Raw genomic sequence first — 24,134 nt, forward strand, 5'->3', positions numbered from 1 at the left:
TGTTGTTACTGGATGTATGCAGTTTGGTGGCTGTAAAGATAAAAAGGTTAGGAAATGGTACAGAGTTTTATAAAATAGTAATTGTGATATTTGCATTGCTTGAGTGAGCTCGTGTTTTTAAAAAAGGCACCTGGTGTTTGGTTGACCTAGAGGAAGAGCTTAGTGAAGAGCTTTTCTCTGTTTAATTGCAATTAAACCACTAGAGCTGCTTAAGAGAAAAAAATTCCTTTTTTTTTTTTTCTGTGAAAGTATTTGGCATTTTGGTATAGTAATGCTTCATGAGAGTGTGTTGAATGGTTGGAAAGTTATTAAGCAGTGCTGGAGATGAGCTTCTGCTTGTTGTCTGAAGGAAGTGAAATGTAGAGAGTTAGCTAGGTTGGTTAAAAACAATAAATAAAATAAAATAATTAAAGGGGGAGTGATAGGAGAGGGTCAGGCTGGTGCAGACATGAGCTGGAGACTTACGGAGAGCACGATCTCACAAATGCAATGAGGAAGTTCTAGAAATACCCTTTATAAACACTGCATCCTGCAGGAAGAACCTTAAAGCCCAAATAAACCATTTCCCCTTGTGCCTATGTATACATAAACTCCACTGGTTTGAAAGATCTTATCAAGTCAGTGATGTGCCTTTTTACAGTAGTTCCTAAAACAAGTTATATGATAAATGTCAGCCTTTTTTGTTTGTTTGTTTTTTGAGCTGTTCATCAGGTTTGTTTATTAGTCATTAAAGTCTATGTCTCCCTTGCCCTTCCCCAGAATTCTTAAATCTTCCCAGGTCAGTCTGTCTGGATAAGTGACCATTTTTGGTTAAAATCCTTCCAAACACAGAGTTGTGCGGATGGGCAGAGTCAGGAGGAAGGTGAGGGATTTTATCCGTTCGACTTGATGTGTACATGGGGGAGGATGATCTTCCCCCACCTAAAAGTTAGGATTTTAAGTATGTGGTATGTGCAGAAATGATAAAGAGACAGCACATAAAGAGGAGCCAGAAATATACTTATTTTGATGCCTTGGATTGAACTCCAAAAGAGTCTGTTGGTCCTGGGATTGCCGTGGCTGTCTTTGCTTGATACCGGGCTGGATGATGTTAAATATGTGTGATGTTTTTACCCAAGTCATCTCCTGTGCTTGAACACTAAAAATCTTCTTGCTTTCGTCCAAGATTTATTATTAGATCCCAAAAATGCTCATGTGCCCAGAGGCCAAGATCTAGCCAGGGTCTCCCAGTTTTTGGGTGTGGAGATAGTGGCTGGTGTTCCTGTTCACCTCAGCTGTGCTGATCCTCCCCCAGCAAGCGGTTGAGGAGCCCTTTAAAATCACAGCCTGTGAATGAAAAAAATTATGGCTTAACAAAGTCTACCACCAACCATTCATTTGGTTTGGTTCTGCATACACGCCTTTAAACAAGATTCCTGAAATAAATTTCCAGGGCATGCAAAAAAGCAACCCCCCCTTCCCCTTCATTCCAAACCTCCATAAGCAACAAAAAAGACTCTTCCCTAGAGTTGGCAGCTGAATGGACTGTTTTAGAAATGGTGGTCCTAAGGATCCATAAATTGAAACACAGAAATCCCCGTCTGAGGTGTTTTTATCTTGAATACGAGGGTTTGGCTGTGGACCACTGAGATTCTACAGTGCTTAGTGCCTCTACATTCATGTACTCTATATTTTCTTGTTCAGGAAGGCCCTAAGTGAACTGTGAACTGGGAGAATTTGTTGATAAAATTTGCAGTTCTTTACAAAAGTCATGAAAAAATACATTTAGCAGCTTTGTGGCTGGTTGGGGGTGTTTTGGTGATTGGGTTTTTTTTTCCTCCTTCCCTTTGCTGTATCTCTAAGGAAGCGTGGGCTACCTTTATCAGAGTATTGGTGGAATAGCTTCCCTAGCCTTTCATAAGGTCAAATAAAAAAACAAACAGCCCTCCTTATGGGAAGGAAGGGATGGGGAAAGAAGGGTGTTTGTGTACACTTTCCCATTCATGTTTTAAAAAGAAAATATATAAACTTCTGGAGTCGGTGCCATGTATCTCATGTGATTATAGGAGCTGAGAGTTGGAAGCTTAATTTGCTTTTTCAGTGCTGACTTAAAAGAAAACCAAAGGGGAATAGCAGTGGGCAGGACAGCACTTAGTGCTTTGGGTTTGCATCTGTTGGCCAAATGCTCTCCACGTTCTGCAGTGATTAAAGCAATAAAATCACAAGGTGCTTTTCTGAATCAGTTCTCGTTGGATTACAGATATATCTAAGGTTTCTGTGTTGATTTTGGGTACGATGATACAGGGGAAAATGTGTCCTTTGTTCCAGCACTTAAATTTTGAGATTTCAGTAAAACACATACCTTTTGTGCAAACTTGATATGAAGAAAAAAAAAAAGGCAGTTAAATATTACTAGACTGTTTCCCTCTACTGCTTATTCTCTGCTGCAGGAATGGGAAGAATAATTTTTCACAAGACCATTTACTGGATTGTGGTTCTACATGAATCTGGTACCTTCCTGAAGATACTCAACTGCAAGTAGCACTTGCCTGTACATGTTTTAAGAAGGAAAAGGTTGCTCTGATTTCTTGAGATATAAATGGTAGAGGTGGGATTAAAAATGAGCATCCCTGGTTGGACCTTCTCCTGGTGATCATCTACCTTGGATCACAGGTAGTGAGCCCTGGCTATACCTACTCATGGTATAGATATTTAAAGCATCCAGGTGCTGCCTTTGTCCAATATTAAAGCAAGCCCTACCTTGTAAGCAAGGGTGGAAAAACCCAGCTGCTTTGGGAGAGGCATCTGGATCTGTTGTCTCTGACCAGTTGTCTGAGGAACAGTTGGAGTCAATATATAACATATGCTGTTTGTTGTGATTAATGCTATAAAGGACTCATTAATGGACTTCAGGGATCTAGCTGAAAGCTGATGATGATGGTTGTAGGGAACATGCCTGTGACTGGAAGAGTTTGTCTCTTCAGATGGTCAACATTAACTGACTTTCAGCTGAGAACTGAGCATCGAAGACAGATCCTTCACATCCTCTCATCTTTTTATGAAAGGGACTGTCCAAATCTTAGCATGCATTAAAAAATACTTGGTAAATAGCTACCAATGTTACTTTTGAGTGTGCTAAGCACTAGATTTTTTTTTTTTTTGCAGTGTATATTGATGTAAACATCCCTGCATGTAGTGAGAGCAGCGGGGAGAGAAGGCAAGGATAGGATGGCAGAGAAATTTGTCTTAATTAGTGATAGGTCAGCAGAAAAAACACTTAGTTTTTTGTACTGATTCATTCCAGTTTATGGTTTTATTAACTGCCATGGTGTGAATTGGGGCCAGTTGGGTCACTCCTTGCTACAGGGGGCACAGGAAGGTCGTGACTGTATTTTTCTTAGACCAGGATAAGTGAATCTTCTTCTGTCTGCAGACGGTACCTTCCAGTGTCAGATGTGATGAGTCTTCCTTGGCTTATCATTCAGAGGTGCATACCTTACCAGATACAGAACACTTGGCTTTTTTCTTGCCTGTTAAGCCCTATCATGTCTTCCTTTCTGGATTCTGCAGGGTGCAGATGCCCAGCAGTGTGGCAGTTGGCTTCTACCTCAGCTGCTGGTGCCTCGGGTTCATCCTCATCACCTTGCCTGCGTGATGTCACGCAGATGCATGATAACAGTGTATCTTCAGGTGACTTCAGAGCCACCAGTTTTGTGCATTTCCTTGGCAGTACTGAGTTGCTATGATGTTTCCAAAGGAAAAGCAACTCTGCTTTCTTCCATGAAGTGGTGGGGAGCAGAAGGTCACACCGAACCCCTGTTTACAGAATGGTTCAAGAGAGAGGGGTGCTCTGGGTTTTTGCAAGTTCTTTAATTGAAAAAGGCTCTCAACAGTACCCAACCACTCTTTTAAGCTCTCGTTTCCTTAGGTGGATGGAATAAATGTTCAGCCCCTTTCCTCCACTTCTGCATGTGACTTTTGTCAGCAAGAGACTTCTGCTGGTCCCTGAGCTTCTGAGTAAAACCGGCTCCTCAGGGAAGAAAAGGGAAACTCCTTGAGAGAGCACTCTCCAGCGTCGAAATGCCCGGTATAAAAGCACGTTTGTACACTTTGTTACACGAAGGAATTCCTGGCTGTACCCAGCCTTAAGTAAATAGCCAGGGAGAGGCAAGTGAAGCATGACGGATGGCTGTGGTTGGCAAGGAGGGACGTGCAGCGTGGAAGTCCACAGTGCAGAGCAAACAATGAAGGGAGCCGTGCTGTGTTTCACAGAAGTGGTGTTGTGTTAAGAAAAAACTGTCTAGCGCCTAAAGCTCTGCCCAAGAACTCTTGCAAAAAGTACAGAAAATGCAGAAAAGTTTGTTGGGTTTTTGTTTTGTCTTTTTGAATCCAGAGGTGAATTTTCCTGTTATGTCGTGCATTTCAAGACACTTGGAAGTTATAAGTCTTCATCAGTGAAAGGAAATAGCCCACTAGGGTGTTTTGCTGATTTGATGTTTAGCTTCGAATTCTGGACAGCAGAACACTTGGAAAGTTTATGATCTTTTGCTTGAGGATGTATTATATAAGGTCCAGGAAAGTCCTACCTGTAGATTGCCAGATGTCCTTACAGCTCCCTGAGTAGGGTTTTCCTTGCATGGCTTCAATAGAATTGTCCCTGGTTGAGCATCTGTTTCAGGCATCTCTGGCTGCATCATTCACAGAGGGGATTTAGAAACTCCTCTGACAGCAAAGGTAAATTTTTAAAACCCAGAGAAAATGTACAACTGGAGAGAGGGGAAAGTGTGGCTTGTTGGAAGGTGCTGTGTTGCAGGGAACATGAATGAGTTTCTTCACTTAATTGAATAGAGAAAAACTGAAAGGATTGTGCTTGTTCACAGCTTGTACATGTTCTTACTGTTTTATATTTAACTTATTCTGAAAACTAGACCTTAAATATGAGGAAGGAAATACCTGAAAGGCTAAAATCCAGTCCTTCTATTCATTTTATTTTGGAACGTTTTAAATACAGGAACTTTCTTTTGCGACATTGTAGCTTTGTCATTCATGATCTAATTAAATGCTAAGTACACTAACCTCTTCTGTGATTCAGAAAAATACTTGCTTTTCTATGTGCTAACTTCCCTCTGCTGGATGGCCTTAGTTTTGTCAAGAGTGTGTTGTTGGTAGCTCCAAGGCTTATTCAGGCTGTCTCCCCCATCTTGTGTAGCACAGCAGTCTTGGCTTGTGTTGTCCATGGTTGTGCCTCTAGTTTTGTCAACGCTTTTTGGGATTTAGCTCTCCTCTGCATTATGGATCGTGCGTATATTAGTCTGCTCATGTCATGGAGCAGGACTGTGGCATGGTGGATTTTCATTTTATTTTTATTTCTTTAGCTAGGCACTGCCGAACGTGTTATTCCTTTTGGCTCAAATTAAACCTTCTTCCCACCTCTCAATGCACTCCCACCCTTGGACTTCCACTACACGAGGCATGAGAGACATGCAGAGAAGACCATAGGTTGGCACAAAGTTTCAATTAACTGTTAAGTGTTTTAGCCAGGGATATGATCTAATTAAGCTTGAAGAGCGTGCTTGCCCCAGGTGAATAGAAAGCCTGCCCGAACAAGCATTGTGGCACCGAGCAAGAATCACTCCCTATCAAAGGAAAAACTTAATTTTATCCCTACAAATCTCAATGGGATGTAGCACTTTCAGCAGCCCGTGGATGCAGGTTATTGCCTTGCCAGCTGCTAGCAGGTTGAAGTTAATAAAACCTGCTGTTTGGAAATGGTGTGAGCACCGCTGGGCTCAGCAGAGCCATCCTTGCCCATTTCACAGCAGGGTTTCAGGAAAGCAAGTGAGGAGCCACGTGGAACTTGAAATGCCACGTGCTTGGCAGAGGGTCACACGGAAGTCCCAAGCGCTATCCAGGAGTGGGATTTTTGAAATAGTCCCTGTACCATCCTCCATACCAGCAACAGGTGGTCGTTATGGGCATGCTGGGCATCTGGGGTCCCTGGCACCAGAGCCCAGCCTTCCCCTTGCTACCTTGGTTGGCAGGAGAGTCCACAGTCTGTAAGTGCCATCAAGATTTTTGAAGCTGCTTGACTTTTTTTTTTTTTTTCCTGGTGTCATTGGCATGCAAGTACCCATGGATCTCCAAAACTGGTGGATTTACTGGATAAGGCAAAAACATGCCAGCCAGGGCTGTGCAAAGCCAAGGAACCATGAGATGTCCCAGAAGAAGAAATGTCCAATACTTTCAGCATCAGCTGGCTTACAACTGTCCTGGACCCCATGTGTTCTGTCACCAGGGCTGCCAAAGCTTGAAGACACCCAGCATTTTAGTTTGGTTTTGTCTTACTTCATGCTATTTTTATGTGCTTTGAAGGCAGGGACTTGAAGAGCCAGTCTGTGACTTGTGAAAGTATCTCTTGGGTATTGGCTCTCACCTGATGATCTACCTGAATGGTGGAAGTCAAAGTTTGGTATTTTTGTGGAAGTACTGTCCAGGTTTTTTTGGTAACTCATTCCTTCATCTTCATCTAGAGCAAAGAAGGGGTGAAGCCAGATTGTCTGGGTATCATTTCAAGGTTGAAATGACATTTCTGTGTGGCATTTCAGAGTGCAAAGCTTAGGGAACCTTGGTGAGCACTGTATACAGGTCCACCTCAAATACTTAATTAGCAAGAGAGCATAAACTTTAACAGTCTTGATAGTAATTTCCTAGAAGCTGGTGCTCAAGGGCTCTGTCTCTGTGTTATTATTATTCCAATTTCTGCTTGTAATTGATGTGAGATGTTTAATTACCAACACTGGTAGTTAACATGAGGAGCTACAAGGTGATGTAGAACATTTGGTCTCATAAAAACCCTGGTACATTAGGACACATGAGAGACAAAACCAAAAGATGGCAAAGGTAACAGCTGGTCTGTTGAATGTGCAGCAGTTCATTAAAGGATTTTAATGTAATGTATCACGTGAAAAGGGAATGTGAATTGGCAAAAGGCAGGTACCCACTGTTGACCATACCATCATAGTCCTACTTGACACAAAACCAGAAGACATGTGGCTTGGTATATTCTGTGTCAAACAAAAAGCAAATGCTTAATATTTGATCCAATATATAGATACTTACATATTTGTACAAATGCTCCATGCAGTAAGCATACAAATAGCATCTACATCTTCATTCCAGTTGTGGTAGAGGTCAAATCCAAGCGGAAAGCTGATTGTACTTGTCTTTTTTTAATGTAGATCATTTCCCCACGATAGTTGACTAACATCCGCTAACTAACGTGGAAATTTAATTATATTTCCTAAACTACGAATGCCCCAGTTCAAAGGGATCGTTTTCAGTGGGCAAAAATAATTCAACTATAAGTGGCAGTAAAGAGTGAAGCGATGAGGACATATTAGGAGAATAAATACTTAAACCTTTCTTTCGGGTTAAGTTAAACTTATTTTCTGCATTGATGGCTTTTCGTGCTCTGGGAGTCCTGCAGGCAGATGTGAGCGTCGTTCTGCTTCTAGGTTGGCACTCAGCACGTGTGCATAGCATTGGCTGCGGTGGGAATTATCTAAATTTCTGTTAGGCTTTTGCAGGGAAAAGGTGGGGAAGTTGCTTCAAAAAGATCCTGGGTGAAGATAAATTGATGTGGTGTCCCTGTCTCCTACACTCTCCACCTCCTTTAACAGCAGAAGACCCCTGGGCAGTGCTGTGCCTCAGACTGACTCACTGGAGATAACTTAGGTATAAGACATGACACTAGTGGCAAAACCCTTCATTTCCAACAAGTACTACCTTAATGTTATTACGGTAAATATACCAAAATACGTATCTGGAGGGAGCACCCAGCCCTGTGGCTGTGGGGGGAAATGCAACAGCAAAATAACATGATTTATTGGCGTCACGGACAGAACACTGTCCATGCAACAACTTGTAATGACTTCAGATGAGGTGAAAACTGAATAACAATGTCGATTAAGGAGGCAGCAGATCTGTAATGTGCAGGATGGCCTCCTCATCCAACAGCTCTGGGGACCTGGGTGAGGAAAATCTGTGCAGCTGCTTTTGTATAGAGAATAGTGTGACCTGCAGATGGAGGTTTTTGCTGGTATCTTAAGCTTCAGAAAAACAAATATTCCCTCAAAATAACATAAAAAAATAAACTTCCACTTCTTCCTGTTTTTATAGTTCGTTATTTCCTCAGTGTCATGGTTTTGTCTCCAGTACTGTAGATTGTTAATCTTCAGAGGATCAGGACCTTCATAGAAGTATTTCCTGTACATGTTTATCTGTCTTTTTAACAAATTAGTATCTACTTGTTCTCTTCTGAGTTTTCCTACAAATATTAGGAAACCCTCCCCTCAGTAATAAGGCTTTTTTGCTAGAAAAAATATCTTGATGAATCACTGCCAGGGGTTAAAGTACCTTCTTTATGACTTAGTTGATGGCATCCTTTAGGACATCTGCAAGTAGCACCAAATTCCAGAGGTCACTGTCTCTGTGTTGGTTTTGGCAAAGCATTGTTTCAGCTAGACTTCATTTACTTGGTTGTGAGTGCATCTGGAGGTCTCCTGTCCAAGTGTGAGCTGGACTCCTGGAAGAGGGATGCTACTACATCTGGGCTTTCTCTTGAGACCACAAATCTCCACCTAATTTATTAGCAAGGTTGAGTGTTAGTCAACAGAGAAGTGCCCATTTTCTACATCCAGCTCTTGTGTTACCTTGTTATAATGGGATGGAGGCAATCTTTTCAGCCGCTACACTACTAATTTTTGTTACTGTTAGCTTATCTCAGCACAGTTTTAAAATACATGCATTAAATGTGGGCATGTAAATGTATTCCTCCTAAAACATGCATGCGCTTGTGTGTTGGATGAAGACTGAACTCCCAAATCCTCCATGGACTCGTTACAGCCCAGGCACATCTGGATGGGGTGAAGACGGGAGAAATGTGATTTCTCCCATCTCAGAATTGACAGTATGCATCATCCATGCATTTCCAAGGGAGAGCACTGGATTTGGATGAGTAACTGGCTTTCCCCCTCAGCTTTCTATTTCGAATGGAGCTGTCATCATCCGACTCTGTCACTGAATCCTTTGGAGCTGGGCCTGTAACTCGGTGCTCGTTCTGGCACTGCCTCGGATTTCTGTGGTGGGATGCACTGGATTGCATTGATATCCCAGAGCATCTTCACAGTGTTGGCCTGGTAGCTCCCAGGGCTGTCCTTGCAGTGGAGGAAGCACAGTTTGGGCACCGGCCTCCTCATGGTGCTAACATTAATAAAAAGGCATCCCTGGATGAAGAAGCAGCTTGCAGGTCCTTGCCCCACCTTGCAGATTAATACTGAAAATAGCACTTCATCTGCCTCAGAGAGTCTTGGATGCGGGGGTTTATTTGATGGGTTTTTTTCAGACATCTTGTCAACTTGTGATTTCCCATCATGGTGAGAACTGTTAGCAAAGCTTGCATTTATCTTGCTTTTGGGCAGTGTGTGCATATGTCTCTCCCTTAGGAGGCCGAAAAGCTGCAAAGCCATTGCTCTTTCCTCTGAACATTAATTTCTAGTGCAAAAGAAGGCCTTGCAGGGCAGTCTTGACATGTCAGTCTTTCACTACTGTCTTGTCTGGGAGCCAAAACATCACAGTGGAGTGCTGGGCATGGAGCTGCCCTCCCTTTGCATGAATGCAGCAGAGACCTATCTAAAGACCGAGGCTCTTCCTTGCTGTAATTTCTCTTTCTGCAAGATATTACTGGAGGTAGTGACAGAGGCAGGCAAATCCTAAGCAAGGAAGTCAGACTTATATCTGGATCAAACTGCCTTGAGAAAAAAGAAAACCAAGTTTGTAGATGGGGCATCAAAGGATAAGTGTGCATCTCCTGTCGATTTTGTGACCTTGATAAACAGGAATTAAAACCCTAGTTAAATCTGAGTTAAAGGGGAGAAGGAAAAAAAAAAGAAGCCATTTTGGATTGAGATAAACACTTGTGGTTTCATTATCATCTGCTGAACATGCGTAGAGTGGTGGTAACAGAGCTTGAGACAGCAAAAAACCAATGGGAAGTTAGGGAAAAAAATCAGGGTATATCTTCTTCTCTTGTAGATATTACTGTAATAATTTACTGGAATTGGGCAGTGCATGGTATAGATGGGGCTTTACACAAAGAGAAAAGGTAAATGCTTTCCTCTCACAGATCTTCCACAAAAAGATAATGTTGCTTTTCTTCAGTATTCATTTTTTGATGTTTTTGAACAGTGTTGTCACCCATTAAATGGGACTTGCATAAGGTCTTGCTTAGCGGTTTTTTTGGCCTTATGTGGGGCATTGATGTTATGGTATTCCAGGAGATTTGAGATGGCAGCTCTCAGCTGATATTGAGTGCACCAAAAACTCTGATGGGTACAGGATGAGAAGCTCCTTCACCATCTTTGGTGCTAAAAGGAAAGACCATGAGAGGCTTCAACCTCCTTCAGGTGCCAGAGGACTCCAGCTGTCACTATACTGAACCTTTTTGGAAGGAATTGGTGTGAGAACGTGAATGTGCAGCATGTTGAATAACTCACCTGATATATAACTTACCTGCCAGAATGAGAATACAGAACGACCCCAAGATGATCCCCTGACTGACTTCTCTGCAAGCAAAATGCCTCTTGCCAGTGATACGTTCAGCAGGCACTTTGCACCACCACGTCTTTTAGCATTTAAAAGATCTGCCTGTTAAAGCAGATCTCAGGAAATACAAGCTGTTAAATGCATGTGACACTGTTGTGACCGGGCGAAGGACGGTGGTAGGAGGAGAGGCGCAGGCACGCAACTGCCAGCATTTTGAGGAAGCGCTTGTTTGTTTGTCCTTTTTTTCCATAGCCCTCCGGCTTTCCAAGGGAAACGACGGCAGAGATGTAAACAGGAAAGCTGGCTGCAGGGAGAACAAAGTAGAGGTTAGGAGATGCACACAGTTGGGCCAGAGGAAACCAAAGGTATTGGTGCTGCCTGCTAGAGGACTTAATAAAATCAGAGAGCTAGGAAATAGAATCGTAGAACCATAGAACGGTTTGGGTTGCAAGGAACCTTGAAGTTTACCCAGTTCCAAAGCCCCTCCCATGGGCAGGGACACCTTCCACTAGACCAGGTTGCTCAAAGTTCCCTCCAACCTGACCTTGGACACTTCCAGGGATGGGGCATGGGGCATCCACATCTTCTCTTGGCAACTTGTGCCAGTGCCTCACCACCCTCTGAGTAAGAATTTATTCCTAATGTCTAATCTAAACCTGCCCTCATTCATCTTTAAAGCCGTTCCCCCCTTGTCTTATCACTGCACGCCCTTGTAAAAATAGTTAATGCTGGATGTCCTGATCCAGGGCAGGCATGGTGAAGCTTGCAGTGCTCCATACAGGAGGCAAAGCCTGCCCAGTGTTGTCTTCTGTGCTCTGACAAAAGCAGACTGTGAGGATCACTGTCATAAATGAGCAATAATTCCCACACTACTAAAAATGAAAGTAGACTCGTAAGTGGTAACCATCTTCCTTTAAGTCTGTAAAGTAGCAGATTGTTCCCAAGAGCGCTGGAAAGAGCTGGACAAGGTACATTTTAAGGGCAGGATAATGTTTTACTAACACTGACAGGAGAAGCAGAGTGATCCTGGAAATTTAAGCTGGTTAGCTGAAGTCAGGCCCCAGCAAAACAGGGAGCTGGCTGACAGGAGGTGCAGTCAGCATCAGATTGAGAGTATGAACTTGGAACTGGTCAACATGGTTTTATGGGAGTTCTCAGTGATTTTAGAAATGTAGGTGGATAAAGGTTATCGTATCGTGGTGCTTGCTTCTTCGTCTGCTTTTGCAGGTGCTTCTGGCATGGAGTGTGGAGTCCTGGCACGAGGGCTTTGCAGAAGAAATAACCAGCCCTCAAAGAGCAGTAAAGATGATTGGAAATCTAGAAGGAAGAAACTGGAGAAGACAAGAAACCGGATATATGTTGTCTAGGATGTGCATAATTAGTCTGAGAACACTTGTATGGGAAAAAAAGAGAAAGCAAAGATGCAGTGGTTAAAAGATTCTCATGTGAAGTACTTCGACTTTGAGCTAAGTATTAAAGTGCAAAAAAGGGGAGGAGGAAGGCCTTGCTATTTCAGTTTGTTGTTGGGGTTTTTTTTAATCAGTTTTCTATCAGGGAAATGAAAGTTTGCAGTGTGCCCTGTGATGATCGAGTCCATGTCACATAAGTAAAGCAAAGTACAGGGTTAGATTTCCTGGAGTATATTACAGCTGTTTGTCCAGGTATCAATTAGGAGCCATGGAGGAAGGGTTTAATTAGAAGAAAAGCACATGAGGCTTTTCCGGCACAGAGGAGCTCGATGCATGTCATTTGTGTAACCTCTTTTCTGGTCATGGATGTTTATTTGGAGTCAAGTAAGACACTCTGAGCGCTCTCCTTTGATCTCTGTGCAGGAAAATTAAATCCATATGGCCTCCACCCGGAGCCTTTCTGCGTCCTGGCTGGAAATACCATCTATGCTGGGGTCATTTTTTTGTTGTCATCCATATGTACAAAGGTCCATTCATCCCTGAGAATGACGTGGAAAATAAGGAAAACATGGATAATGGTATGTAGGGAGGAGCATTTCAGTGCTCCCAGAATGTTCAGAAGCCCCAAGCACATCATAAAATGTTTGAGTCCTTCCTAAGGATCTACTTTTGTGCCCTTTTTCCTATTTTTGCCATACTTCCTGCTCTTCCCTACCACACAATTCTTAATGAACGCTGTATTCAAGACAACTTTGTGGGCAACAAGGACAACATGAGTGCAATGGGTGTCTCTGAAGTGCTAGGCACAAAGCTACACTGGCCATGTCTATAAAATCTTTTGTTTGGGTTTGTTGTTTGTTTGGGGGGAGGGGGGTTTGGTTGTTGTTTTGTTTTGTTGGGGTTTTTTTTTTAGTTAAAACAAAAATGGAGAAAAGCGACCTTCTTTACCTCTCACAAGGTACGGTAAGCAATGTTTAGGCAGTATTCTGTAGATAATCTTGAATGCTACACCCAAGATAGGTTGCCTGGTGTTCCCATATGATGAATCATGACAAGTATATGTCCCCCATATGAACCTGGGACTGCAGATACTCAGAAACCCTACACTGCACTGAAATTATGTGCTGAAACATCTTTTTTCCTGGTTCACAAGCTGTCAGGCTTGGTCCCATGCACCGTGTTAATGTTGTGCTGCAGAAGTTCAGCCCATTAATATGACTGGTATTAGCAAGGTGACTGGATTTCTTTCTCCTCACCACAAGTAGTCCAGCAGCCTCAGTGAAAACGGGCTCCTCTCGCTCCGACCACAGTCTCAGCTCTTTGAACCATGCTTGCAGTTGGCAAGGTGGGCAGCAAGAGGCAGATCCACCACCTTGTTGGCTCTCCAGTTGCAATGTTTGCTTTGGATTTCTAACAGCAAAACCCCATAGCAGTGTGCACCTCTCTGGGAAATGGGGGAAGTGTTTGTGTGTTGGCACAGCCACTCACCAGTCCAAGGCAGGAATCGCAGGAAAGCTTTAGAGGATATTTCACTGTGGCACTGAGCTAGTAGGGATGGGTGTGCAATCTGCTGGACAGGGTAGTATTTGAAGGGAAAAATAATATTTGCTGTTATAATAATAATTAAAGAAAAAAGTGCAGCAGCATTGCCAACACTGGAGCTGAGGTTTGCTAGCTTAGACTTTAAGTTAAAGAACACGTGCAAAGGTGAGAACCCAACCAGTGATTCAGCTGATGCTGATCCGGTGACTTGATACTTGCTTCCCTTCGGAGAAAACCCTTGGGAGCAGGGCTTGAAGCCACCTGAATGAAGTGGTGGTTCTTCTTGACTGATGCAACAGCTTCTCAGTGTAGACAGGAGACATCACTTTGGCTTGAGCACGCTGTAACGTTTGTAACAGAGAGCTTTTCTCTGTCTTGCATTTTCATATGCAGAGTGTTTCTCCCTACCTGCTCCTGACCCTGGGCAGACCAGCAAACAGACAGCTTTGCAGAGAATACCCAGGTCATGGATGAACCCAGCCCTGTGAGCTGAGAGCTGCCCTGCAGCAGCTGTGAGACCGTGTTCCCTGTACAGTGTGATGGCTTTTCCATGTAACGTGGTAATGCTGGAATCGTGTTTGTTACACCGCTTCTCCATAAAAACCTTCTCATAGTCCCGAGTCTCTCCGTGTGCTGAGCCTTGAGTTTCTAGGAGGACCAGTGGCGGGATGGTCTGCAGAGCAGTAGAAAGGCAAGAAAACAGGGAAGCTTTGGGGAGATGTAACCACTCAAGATTATTGTTTCAAAAACATGATTACAACACAACTTATTCAAAGATAGTTTTGTCTTAGCACGGGGAGGTTAATTTCATCTTCTGTCCCTTGGGAGAAAAGCTTTAGAAACTGGACTTGCAGCAAAAAGTGCCAGGCAGCTTTTTTTAATTTTTTTTTGGCAGATGCTGCCTTGGACTTTTGTTCTGAGTTCTTGCTGGAGACAGCTGAGAACAGAGCTGATGGCTGCTGCTTTAAGCATTTGATGGTAGGAAGCAGGGCTGCTGCAGAGCTTGAAGAAGAAAGTGAGGCAGCAAATTTTAGTAGAACTGAATAGGATGAGAAGTGGATTGGGGATGTGCAATTAAAACTTAAAAAAAAAAACACATATTTTTTTAATTGCTTGCATACCATGGTACTCTGAGTAAAGAGCTACCCATCAACTGAAAATGCACCACTAGCAACACAGTACTCTTTGCCCATTAAATTAAAGACCCTTTTATGTTCTATATTGAAATACTGTACACGCAGCTGTCACCTGATACCACTACAACAAACTTAACATGCTGCCTGTTGCCTTCAGCATGGCTTTGGAGTGTAGCTTGATTCCACTGTCATGACACAAACCAGCCAAGCTGCAAATAGGTGCCTGTAGCTACACCTGCACAAGTGCTTGCTGGGTGCTGGAGAGAAGCAGTGAATAAATGCTGGTGACTCTGAATGTCATAGAATCATAAAATAGTTTGGAATGGAAGGGACCTTTAAAGGCCATCTAGTCCAGCCCCCTCAGGTGTCCTCAACGTCCTCTGTGCAGCCCAGTGTCTATGCACTGAAGCTGGGTTCAAGCCTTCTTGATCTCAGGCTCAGCATTTCTGTGGTCCAAGCTTGAAGTTTTCTAGAGCGTATGGATTTAGGTTACTATGTCTCCAAGGTGGGGATGCACCTTTCCTAAAGGATGTTTTCAGGCGTTCACCATTCTCCATCTTGGAGAAAAAAGTAATTTTTGCTCCAAATCAGGGTTAAAACAGATTGGATTTAAGGAAGGCAGAAGCAGCTGAGCCTGGAAACACTTCAGTTAGCTTTCTTCTCCCCTCCTGCCTAATCATCAGCATAGATTAGTTCAGAAACTGGACAAGTATTTTTAGAAGCTGCTTTTCAGAGCCCCAGTGTCACAATTTTTATTCTTGTCATTGGTGCCGAAGCAGCTCTTGAGCAACATTTCTGCTTTAATGAGAGGGTGTTTAGGGATGATCATATAACTTGGGGGGACATACACAACAAACTGGCTGAGCTCTGAGGAGATCCAGTGGTTGGGAAAGTTTCTGAGCTGCAATGGAGCACTTTGAGACCAGCTGTCCAAAATTAAGCTCCTGTGTAGGGATGTCGCTGTGTTGGCGCTTCAGTAGCCTGGGCTGCCTGCAAAGGTATGGTACACAAGGATCTGTAGCTGATACTTAGAAATACCAACCTGCTGCAAGCTGGAAATATTTAAAATCCCATTAAAACTTGCGATGGAGACAGACACATTGGGAGGCTGAGTGCTTCCTCTGGGCCTGTTGAGTTGTTTGGACCCTTGGTCCCAGCGCTGTGTTAGCAGCTTTGGGGGAATTAAAGTGCTGACGGGTTTACCAGAGGATGTGACACCTGCGTTCAACTTTGGACCTGTTTGTAGTCCTGGGTGAGCGAGTGCCGCGCCTGCCGGGCTGGTGCAACCTCCGGGCAGCACGTTCGCCCCGTCAGCTGCTGCTGAACACCCCCCTTATGGATTTATGGGGGTTGTATCATAATCATTTTATTTTTTTTCCAGCCTATAACCGGGGTGGGGAAGCGAGGATCTTTGGTCGATGCGTGCGCTTGTGCTCTTCGAGCCGGGAGGATATTGCGAATGAGTAATGGTCCGGCTGGGGCTGTAATGTGCAGAATACCTCTGGGATGACTCACCCGGTACAATGCAGCACATCCCTCAAGGAGACTGAATCACGCATGGGGGGAAGCCGCTTCCTCGCCCAGCAGCAGCCAGCTGGGACACTGGGACATGGGGTAGCCAGTGCCACGGGAGGCTGGCGGTGGCAATGATGGTAAAACGGAGCAAAGAGGGTGTAAAATGTAGAGGAAATGGCATCCCCCAGCAGGTAAGTGTGTGTTCTGCCTGGATATAGTTTCATATTTTTTTTCTCTTGGGTTGGTGTTTTTTTTTTCTCCACCTTCCCCCATCTGCCCCCACAGCCCTTCTGAATGTTGTCTAAATCAGCATATGATTTATCAGTGAATATGTAAGACTACTTCTGTGAAACACTGCCTTTCATTTCTGGTTTCATATCTTTTTCTTTCTTTTTTTTTTTCAGAAGTAATGGTTTAGCATGCACCCTCTCTTAAATACAGAGAGGAAAATAGATGCTCCCTGGGAAGCTGCTTCCCTTGATGTCCCTCTCCATGGACACTTGAAGAAGTAGGAGATTTAAAGAGAGGTGGAAGGCAAAATCAATGTGCATGCTGGTTTTGATGTAGCTAAGAATGTATTCTTTTTTTTTTAAAGTTCATTTATCTGGCAAAAGATAAAAACCCCTTAGCTTTAAACCACAGTTATCCTGCTTACTCCCTCACCCCTCCTCTGATACAGATTCAGCTGGAATTGAGTCACAGAATTTATTTTTTTTTATATTTGCAAAATATTGTCTACCCTTTGTAGTTGTAACATACATGTCATGGAGGATGTTTACAGAGGGATAAATAAAGTAGTCTCCACTGATGAAAATGGAGGATAGTGGGGGGAAATTCAATTGCTCTGGGTGAGCAATTTCTGGATTTTTTCTTTCCTTTGTTAACTTTGAGTTTTCAGAAAGACTGTGTCTATGTTGGCGTGGATACATAATTATTTTTATGGAATACAGTTGCTGTGCTTGTTAGGTAGCATAGGATAGCACTAACAGTGTTTAAGGTCAGTGTATGTTAGAAAAAAAAATTAGGGTAGAACTTGGTTGTGGCACTTTTTTTGAGATGGGGGGGAATTAATTCAGGATGCAGTTCTTATGGATCTACCTGTTTGCCTGGCTAAACTTTTATGTGATTTTTGCTTATCTTACATGTGATATAAAACAAATACCATCTGTCATGCAACAACAACTTCCGTTCTCATTACAGCAAATGATAGTACTAATTAGTTTCCTTGTAATCTGTTAATATTTCATACTCTTGCACAAAAATAGGAGGACTTGAGTGTGCAACTCTTGCCAGTACTGCAGAAGCTGCAGGCCAAATTATTCAGATGTATTGTGTTATTTAACTGATTGTTTTGTTTGTTTTTTGCTGTCCCTTATAATTTTTCAAGACATGCCACCATATGCAGCTATAGCCATTTATTGCAAAATTGACCCATTCAACAAATTCAAAGAAAACTTTTTTTTACAGATTTCATTAAATAATTCTGTTTTCATTAAAATTTCGTTAACATTTTCATTAAAATAAATGAAATAAGATTTCATTAAAAGTTCTGTTGTGAGTGTGTGTATGCCACTGATGTCACATCTGTCTTATAGGAAAAAACCCCAACTTTTTGGGTCTTTTTATGGCAAGATTTGCTGTGGATTTTGATAGCTCTAACACAATTTCAACATGTTACATAGATGCTTCTATACAGACACAACTCATAAATTAACCTGCCCTGATGCTGTTAGACTTTCTTTTTAATTCAATATTGTTTGCATAATAAGCCGATTTCTGGGAGACCGCTTAAATTCCATGCACTTGAGCTGCATCAATGGATCTTTGCTTGCCCATCAGCATTCTTGCAAGCCAGCTTTTTTCCCTTAAAAGCTGCTTGCCAGTTTGTTCGAGGTTTTGCCCATGTGTACAGCACTTTGTGGGGATCATCAGGCAACTCTGGCACAGGAGAGGCTGAAAGATGGATGTAGTCCATGCAGGACTACATTGTATGTATTTATATATATATATGTATGTATTTTAAAAATGAGTTTTCATGTACTTCCTGGAAGCATCTGAAATAATTATGGCATTATGAAATCCCATTTGAGCTGGTTAGAATAGAGCTGCTTCTCGTAAACTCAATAAAATCAGCCTTAAATGTTGAACACACGTTTTGGTGAAAGGATTCCTTTGTTCCTCTCTGCCTCGGTATTTAAGGGAGATGTGGAGGCGGGTGGCTGGGTTGTTGCAGGTGTCTTGGTTTTTTGAGAAGTCCTTTTTCTTTGTGAAAAAAAAACCCAAACAAAACTGCTATTAATTTTTCCTATGAAGGATTTTTGGATGCGCTGAAGTGCTTGAAGCAAACCCAGGCTTGCTGAGCACTGGCTGTGGAGGACCTGACCCCTCTTTGGGGCTGCTCTTGACCAGCATCTCTGGAGCAAGGAATGTGGAGACTGACCTGTCTTGTATTTACTTTGACTGTGTGGAAATTAAAATTTCTCAGATGCCTTTTTATTCTGGTGGTATTAGATTTGAAAGACAGAAAAATACAGATTGCGAATTTGTGATACTGAAGTTGGGTTACAGATAGAGTGGTTCTGTGTTCCTGGTATGGTGCAGAAGTGAGGGCAAGGAAAACTTTTGGGAGGTTTTCCATGGTTTTCTTCAGGCTGCATTCTAACATTTGATCTGACCAGAGAGGCACAGGTGGCTTTTTTTTCATGGTGAAACTTACTGAAAGAGTTTCAAACCTGCTGAAAATTCAACTGGTATGGAAATATCAACTTTATTTTGCTGTAGCTGCATGCACTCAGAAGTTTGCTTTCCAACAAATTGGTAAATTAGGTTTTGAAGGAGAAAATGCTGGTTGTAATCTTCAGATATTTCACCCTTGCTGGAAGGTTCACAAACCAAACGTCAAATCAAGAACGTGTGACTCCAAAAATAGCAGTTTTTCACATCTTCCACCAAAATGTCACTGCTTTCTGGCTGTGGGATGAACTGCAAAGAGGAATGCTCACAATAAAATTTGCAGCAATCACCTGGGCGGAATGGGATGGCTTTAACTCCAGCTGCCAGAGCTGCTGGGGCAGGGAAAATACCTGGCACTGCGAAATACATCCAGCTCAGCCAAGAGCAGGTTATGCCCCAGTGATCGTAAAGTTATGTTTGCATGGATCCAAATAGTTTGAATTGTGTTTATGTGTCCAGTTCAGCTGAACAGCTTGACCTCTGCTGCTGTTGAATTAGCAGCCTCCTGCTGTCCTTTTGGCTCTTCCCTGAAACCTGGGATCTGGGAATGTCAATGCATTTGTTAAAAGACAGCAGACCGTAATTTTGAAACACATTGAATGCAATTACCTTTCTGTTTGAGACCTGAATCTCTCCTGATCTTGTAGGCTGCAGAGTTGGGAAGGGAGGAAAATACTGAAGTGCCTTATGGCTACATTAGCAAGGAAGTTTATAAGCTTATATTTTGGTCAAGTAGCTTGGCTGGAGGAAAAAACATTATTGCATTATGGAATGTGTCTGGGAAGTGTTTTAGATGCTAAGTGTGACTCAACAAAGAATAGTAAATGTGGTGGGTTGGTCTACTTTTTTTTTCCCTTGGGATTTTTAGACATCTCACATGGTATTTGCAGTTGCTGCGTTGGAAGCAAAGTGGAGAAGAAGAGCAGCAGGTGGAAGGGAGCTGTCTACTTTGACCTTCCTTTTACAAAGGCACTGGTGAGATTAAAGCCTTAACTAGCAAGTGAATTATTTGGTGTTTAGTCCTGGATGCAGGATAGCAGTCATAAGCCCCCATTGAGCATACAAGGCAGCTCAGGGCTTTGTCCCCCATTGGTGTTGCTGGAAGTGATGTGGCCCATGTTGGAAAGCGCTGGATGGTGTCAGCCACGTTTGTACATGCTGGGGGAAAGCACTTCTGTCAGCCTTAAATGTCACCACTTAGACACACAAATGCTTTGTAAGTTGGGCTGTAGGTAAAACTGGCATTCGGTGATGGCAAAGGTAATCCTTCAGTTATTTCTTGTTTAGGAAAGTGCTCAGTGTCCTCCAGAATAGCAATTACACAGACACACACACACAGTTTTTTAAATACTTTTATATATATACCCACACCCACAAGCTATAATTTTTAAAGGGTTTTCTTTTCCTTCCAATAAAAACAGAACGTGCTTTTCAGCACTACCTTTACTCCCCAAGTTCATTCTGGTTTGTTGGTTTTGTTGGTTTTTTTTGTTTTTTTTTTTTACTCAGGATGGGACGGGCAGACAACCTGGAGCAGCCCTGGAACATGCTGGCCGGCTGCCATGCAGCTGGGTAATCCCTTCAGATACTTTCTTCCCAAGCTTTTAAGGCTGTTGAAGACAAATCTGTAGGGTTAAGATAGCAAAGTATTCCATTTAAGAGCATAATTAAGAATAGTTTGCATGAAATGCATAACACATAGGCCATAAACCCGACAGTTAGAGTAGTCTTAAAAGTTTTAAGAAGCCAATAAAACAAGGGGAACTAAGGCTACTGTGGGGTTTTTCTTTAACTGTTTCATTTTTAGCTGCTGGTATCTCATTAATTGTAACAGACCAAATATTTTCACATACCTCATTAACCGTTTTTCCTGAAAGAGTCAAATTGCAGGTGCCATGATAAAAATGCAGGTGTTTCACTGCCTCGGTGCATCATGGTTTCAGCAGTGACATGCACTTGGGATTTGCAGATTGCTCCTTTGCTCCTCAGGATTTTGAATGCCTGGAACCAGCGAGAGCCTTGATGCAGTCGCGTAAAATTAAATAGCAAAGAAAATAAACAGCTTTTACACTAAGGAAGCGAGGTCCTTATATGGACCTGAAATATTTGAGTACCTCCCAAGTATTTATCAACACTGGCATGAGGGAAAGAAGCATTGCCTATTCTAGACTTGTGGATGGAAGCAGCAGGCAGGATTTAGACAGAAGACTGAAGGAAGCTGTGCATAGCCTTGAAACTTCAACATGCAGCTTCTGAGTCCTAATCCAGTGATTAAATCAAGATGTCAAGCCCTAAGAACCCTTAACCACCTCCTTTCCTTCAGTCTTTTCTTCCTTTTTCCCCGAGTGCCTGGGCATAGATTGCACTCTGGGAAGCATGTGCCTGTGGCTGGAGCACAGTGGGAGTGGGGACGGGGCTCTGCAGGGAGCCCAGCGTCACTGATGACTTTTGATCCTGCAGGAAAACGTGCCAAGGGATTACGTTAACAGAGCCAGAGCTCTGCTTGCCCTGCCAAAGGTGAACCCTTCTGCTGGACAAGGCTCTAATAGGGGAACAGAGGGCATCTTGCCATGGTAAGGGGATGGAAACTAGGTTTTCTGGCTTGATATATTTAAGGAGTTAGCTCTCCAGGATGGGAAGAATGCAGTTTATATGGTATTCTCTTGGCATGTGGTGGCAGAGTTTGTAAGAGCTACAGGTCACAGTATCAGTGTGGATATGAAGATGAAAACCATATGGCTTTGTGCTTCACCAGGTCATCATTATAATGGACAGGGATAGTAGTCAGGGCACCTAAATTTAATGTGTAGGCATCCACTAGTATTCAAACATAACTACAAACTTAGAGAATTTACTGAGAGCTGATGGAAAGACAAATAATTGGTAGGAATCACAAAGTACTGAGTAGCTGCTACTTGGCTAATTTTCCTTTAAGTGGACTGTTTTTGCAGCAGAGTAACTGAAGGCAGACATTACTTTTGGGACAGCCCAAGGCTCCAACTGCTGCCATAAAAGTGAATGGTAAATCCTGCAGGAAGCTATAATGCCAGTGGCAATTTTCAAGTGTGGAAGTAGAAGCAGCAGTTTGTGTGTGGATGACTTTTGCGGGAGGATGGGAGAGAAGGTCGTATTGAGCGGCTCCGACTTCAGAAGAGAGCTAAAAATAAGTCTAGAAAGGATCCTTGGGGAACTGTAGAATGATATAGAAATGTATAGTTGGCTTGCTTTTTTTCTTCATCTGCTAATTGCTAATCCTTGTAGACCATATGGGAAAGGTACAGAGAAGAAAACAAAAACTGTCTTGCATGGAAGCAGCTCAGTTTTTGCACAGTAGGAAATGAGCTGAGGTATTTTGCTTAATTCTGAGTATCAGGAAGTCAAAGAGTAAAGTTGCTATTGTAAAATCTGGAAATGGGTTTTCATTAAAAAATAAAAAGGTAACTGGATCTCTTTATAGACACACTTGCCTTGTTTTCTGTACCAGGATGCTGCTTTAAGGACTCGAGCAAAAATATTCTTAAGACCAAAGCTTCTCTGAATGCCTTGTGTGTGTCAGCTCTGGTACCCCATGGGCCACGTATCTGAGTGTGCTGAAAAGCTTTTTATCAGCCAGTGCAAAGTCCTCCGAGCAACAGGGGATGAACTTCAAGCATCTGTGCACTGCCCTCATTGTGTAGGTGCAGTGACAAAGTTGGCGTATCCATAAAATAAAGGCGGCGAAGGGAAAATTGCAGCGTGTGCTTGGCGAGATCTCTCTGGCTGCAGAAGGGATGAGCTGGTCCCAAAAGATGCTCACTGCTTCCCTTGGTTTGTCCTCAAAACTGCCTTCAGGTAGGCTCCATGAGGCTGCTTGCTTAGATGTTAGGTCTGGTCATGTTAGAGAAAGGGAAGCTCAGACTTAAAGTATTAGCACCTGAATTACAAAAGTGTTGCAGAAATTATGTCGGAAAACAAGAGGCGGTTCTACCTGGTTGCAGGATGAAGAAAGCTACTGCTGCTTGTAATGTTGTACAGGACACTGGTTATGTTGTCATGTTGTACAGGATGCTGGGAAAATGTCCGGATACAGAGCTTCCCTCAGGGAGAAATTTCTTTTCCTAAAGGATAGTGCCTGTCATTTTGAAGGGCTGCCTCTTGGAGCAAGTTGATCTTCCTCCTCCTGGTGAGCTCACCTGGTGGCCTGGAGATGGACTATCCTTGGGCAGTTTTCTTTGTGCATCCTTTTTTTTGATGTTCTCAGGTTTGAGTGCCCTGCAGCACTTTTGTGGGCACCAGTGGGTGCCTCGGCAGCTCTGCAGCCAGCAGTGCCTTGGTTGTGCCTGGTTGACATCCAGCCACACTGTGCTGACCTCCCTGCGAGGGCAGCTACCAGTGCTGTCCTGAGCATCACTGTGTTAATCCATGTCCAACATGTGATGGGCTGCACTGATTCAGTGGCAGCATCGAGGACCGAAAATCTGATTTGGATATTGCCCAGCAGTTCTGTGCTGGGGACAACCCGTTTTAGCTCGAGGTCTGTTGCGTATTCTGTGCAAGGTGCTTTCTTTTTCTTTTGCTTGCGTTCTGTGGTGGCCTTTCTGCTTCTGAGTGACCCTGGTCACGTCCCCAGCAGATGATGGAGTGACTGCTCTGTGGAAAGGGTGGAGCAGGAGGCCTGGGGGAGCAGAGCCACTCGCTGTGGGGGCTCTTTTGAGCTCTTGCGGTGGGCATCTGGATTATCCCCCAATCTTAGGTGCTTCCAGAATAGTTTCTTGTGAGGTTGTGATGCTCTGCCTTTCAAAGCTCCTTGAAATGCTGGTGAAACTGTTTTAGGGACATTGGTGTAGTCCTGATGACCTGAGCTGAGCTGATTCCCAAGGCTGTCCCAGATGCAAAGGAATTTGAGTGTCATCTTCCAAAACCCACTTCAAGAATTTGATCACAAAAAACTTGAAACACTTTGTGCATGGGTTATTTGAGCTCCACCTGTCCTTCCAGCACTTTGGAGACCTGATGCCCCAGTGCATACCCTGTAGAAGGTGGCCTTGGGGTGCTGCCTTGTTCACCCCACTCTCTTGGTCCCCGTCCCCAGCTGCATGAGGGAAAGAGCGTCAGGAACCACGGGTTGTTCGATCTGTATGTTAATATCTGGAAGCCCCATGGGTTCTTCCCCTGCTGTTTGATGGGTCTCTTTCCTATGGTGGGTTGAGTGGTCCAGGCCATCCATCACGGAGGTGGA

General features: G+C 43.3%; 1 protein-coding gene across 2 annotated transcripts in view; it reads left to right on the forward strand.

Moving 5' to 3' along the window:
• The window catches only part of SPRED2 (sprouty related EVH1 domain containing 2), a 60,310-nt gene that overhangs the window by 9,138 nt on the left and 27,038 nt on the right, over nucleotides 1–24,134 (forward strand). The window contains exon 1 of one of the 2 annotated variants that reach the window (XM_064647631.1): nucleotides 16,102–16,374. The exons of the other annotated variant lie outside the window; for it this stretch is intronic. Coding sequence (XP_064503701.1) covers nucleotides 16,358–16,374 — 17 coding nt within the window. The 5' untranslated portion in view covers nucleotides 16,102–16,357. Of the gene's footprint in view, nucleotides 1–16,101; nucleotides 16,375–24,134 lie in introns of those variants that run through there. 2 annotated transcript variants of the gene reach the window in all.

The sequence above is a fragment of the Pseudopipra pipra genome, chromosome 3, assembly GCF_036250125.1.
Source record: "Pseudopipra pipra isolate bDixPip1 chromosome 3, bDixPip1.hap1, whole genome shotgun sequence".
In the NCBI taxonomy this organism is placed as follows: domain Eukaryota; kingdom Metazoa; phylum Chordata; class Aves; order Passeriformes; family Pipridae; genus Pseudopipra; species Pseudopipra pipra.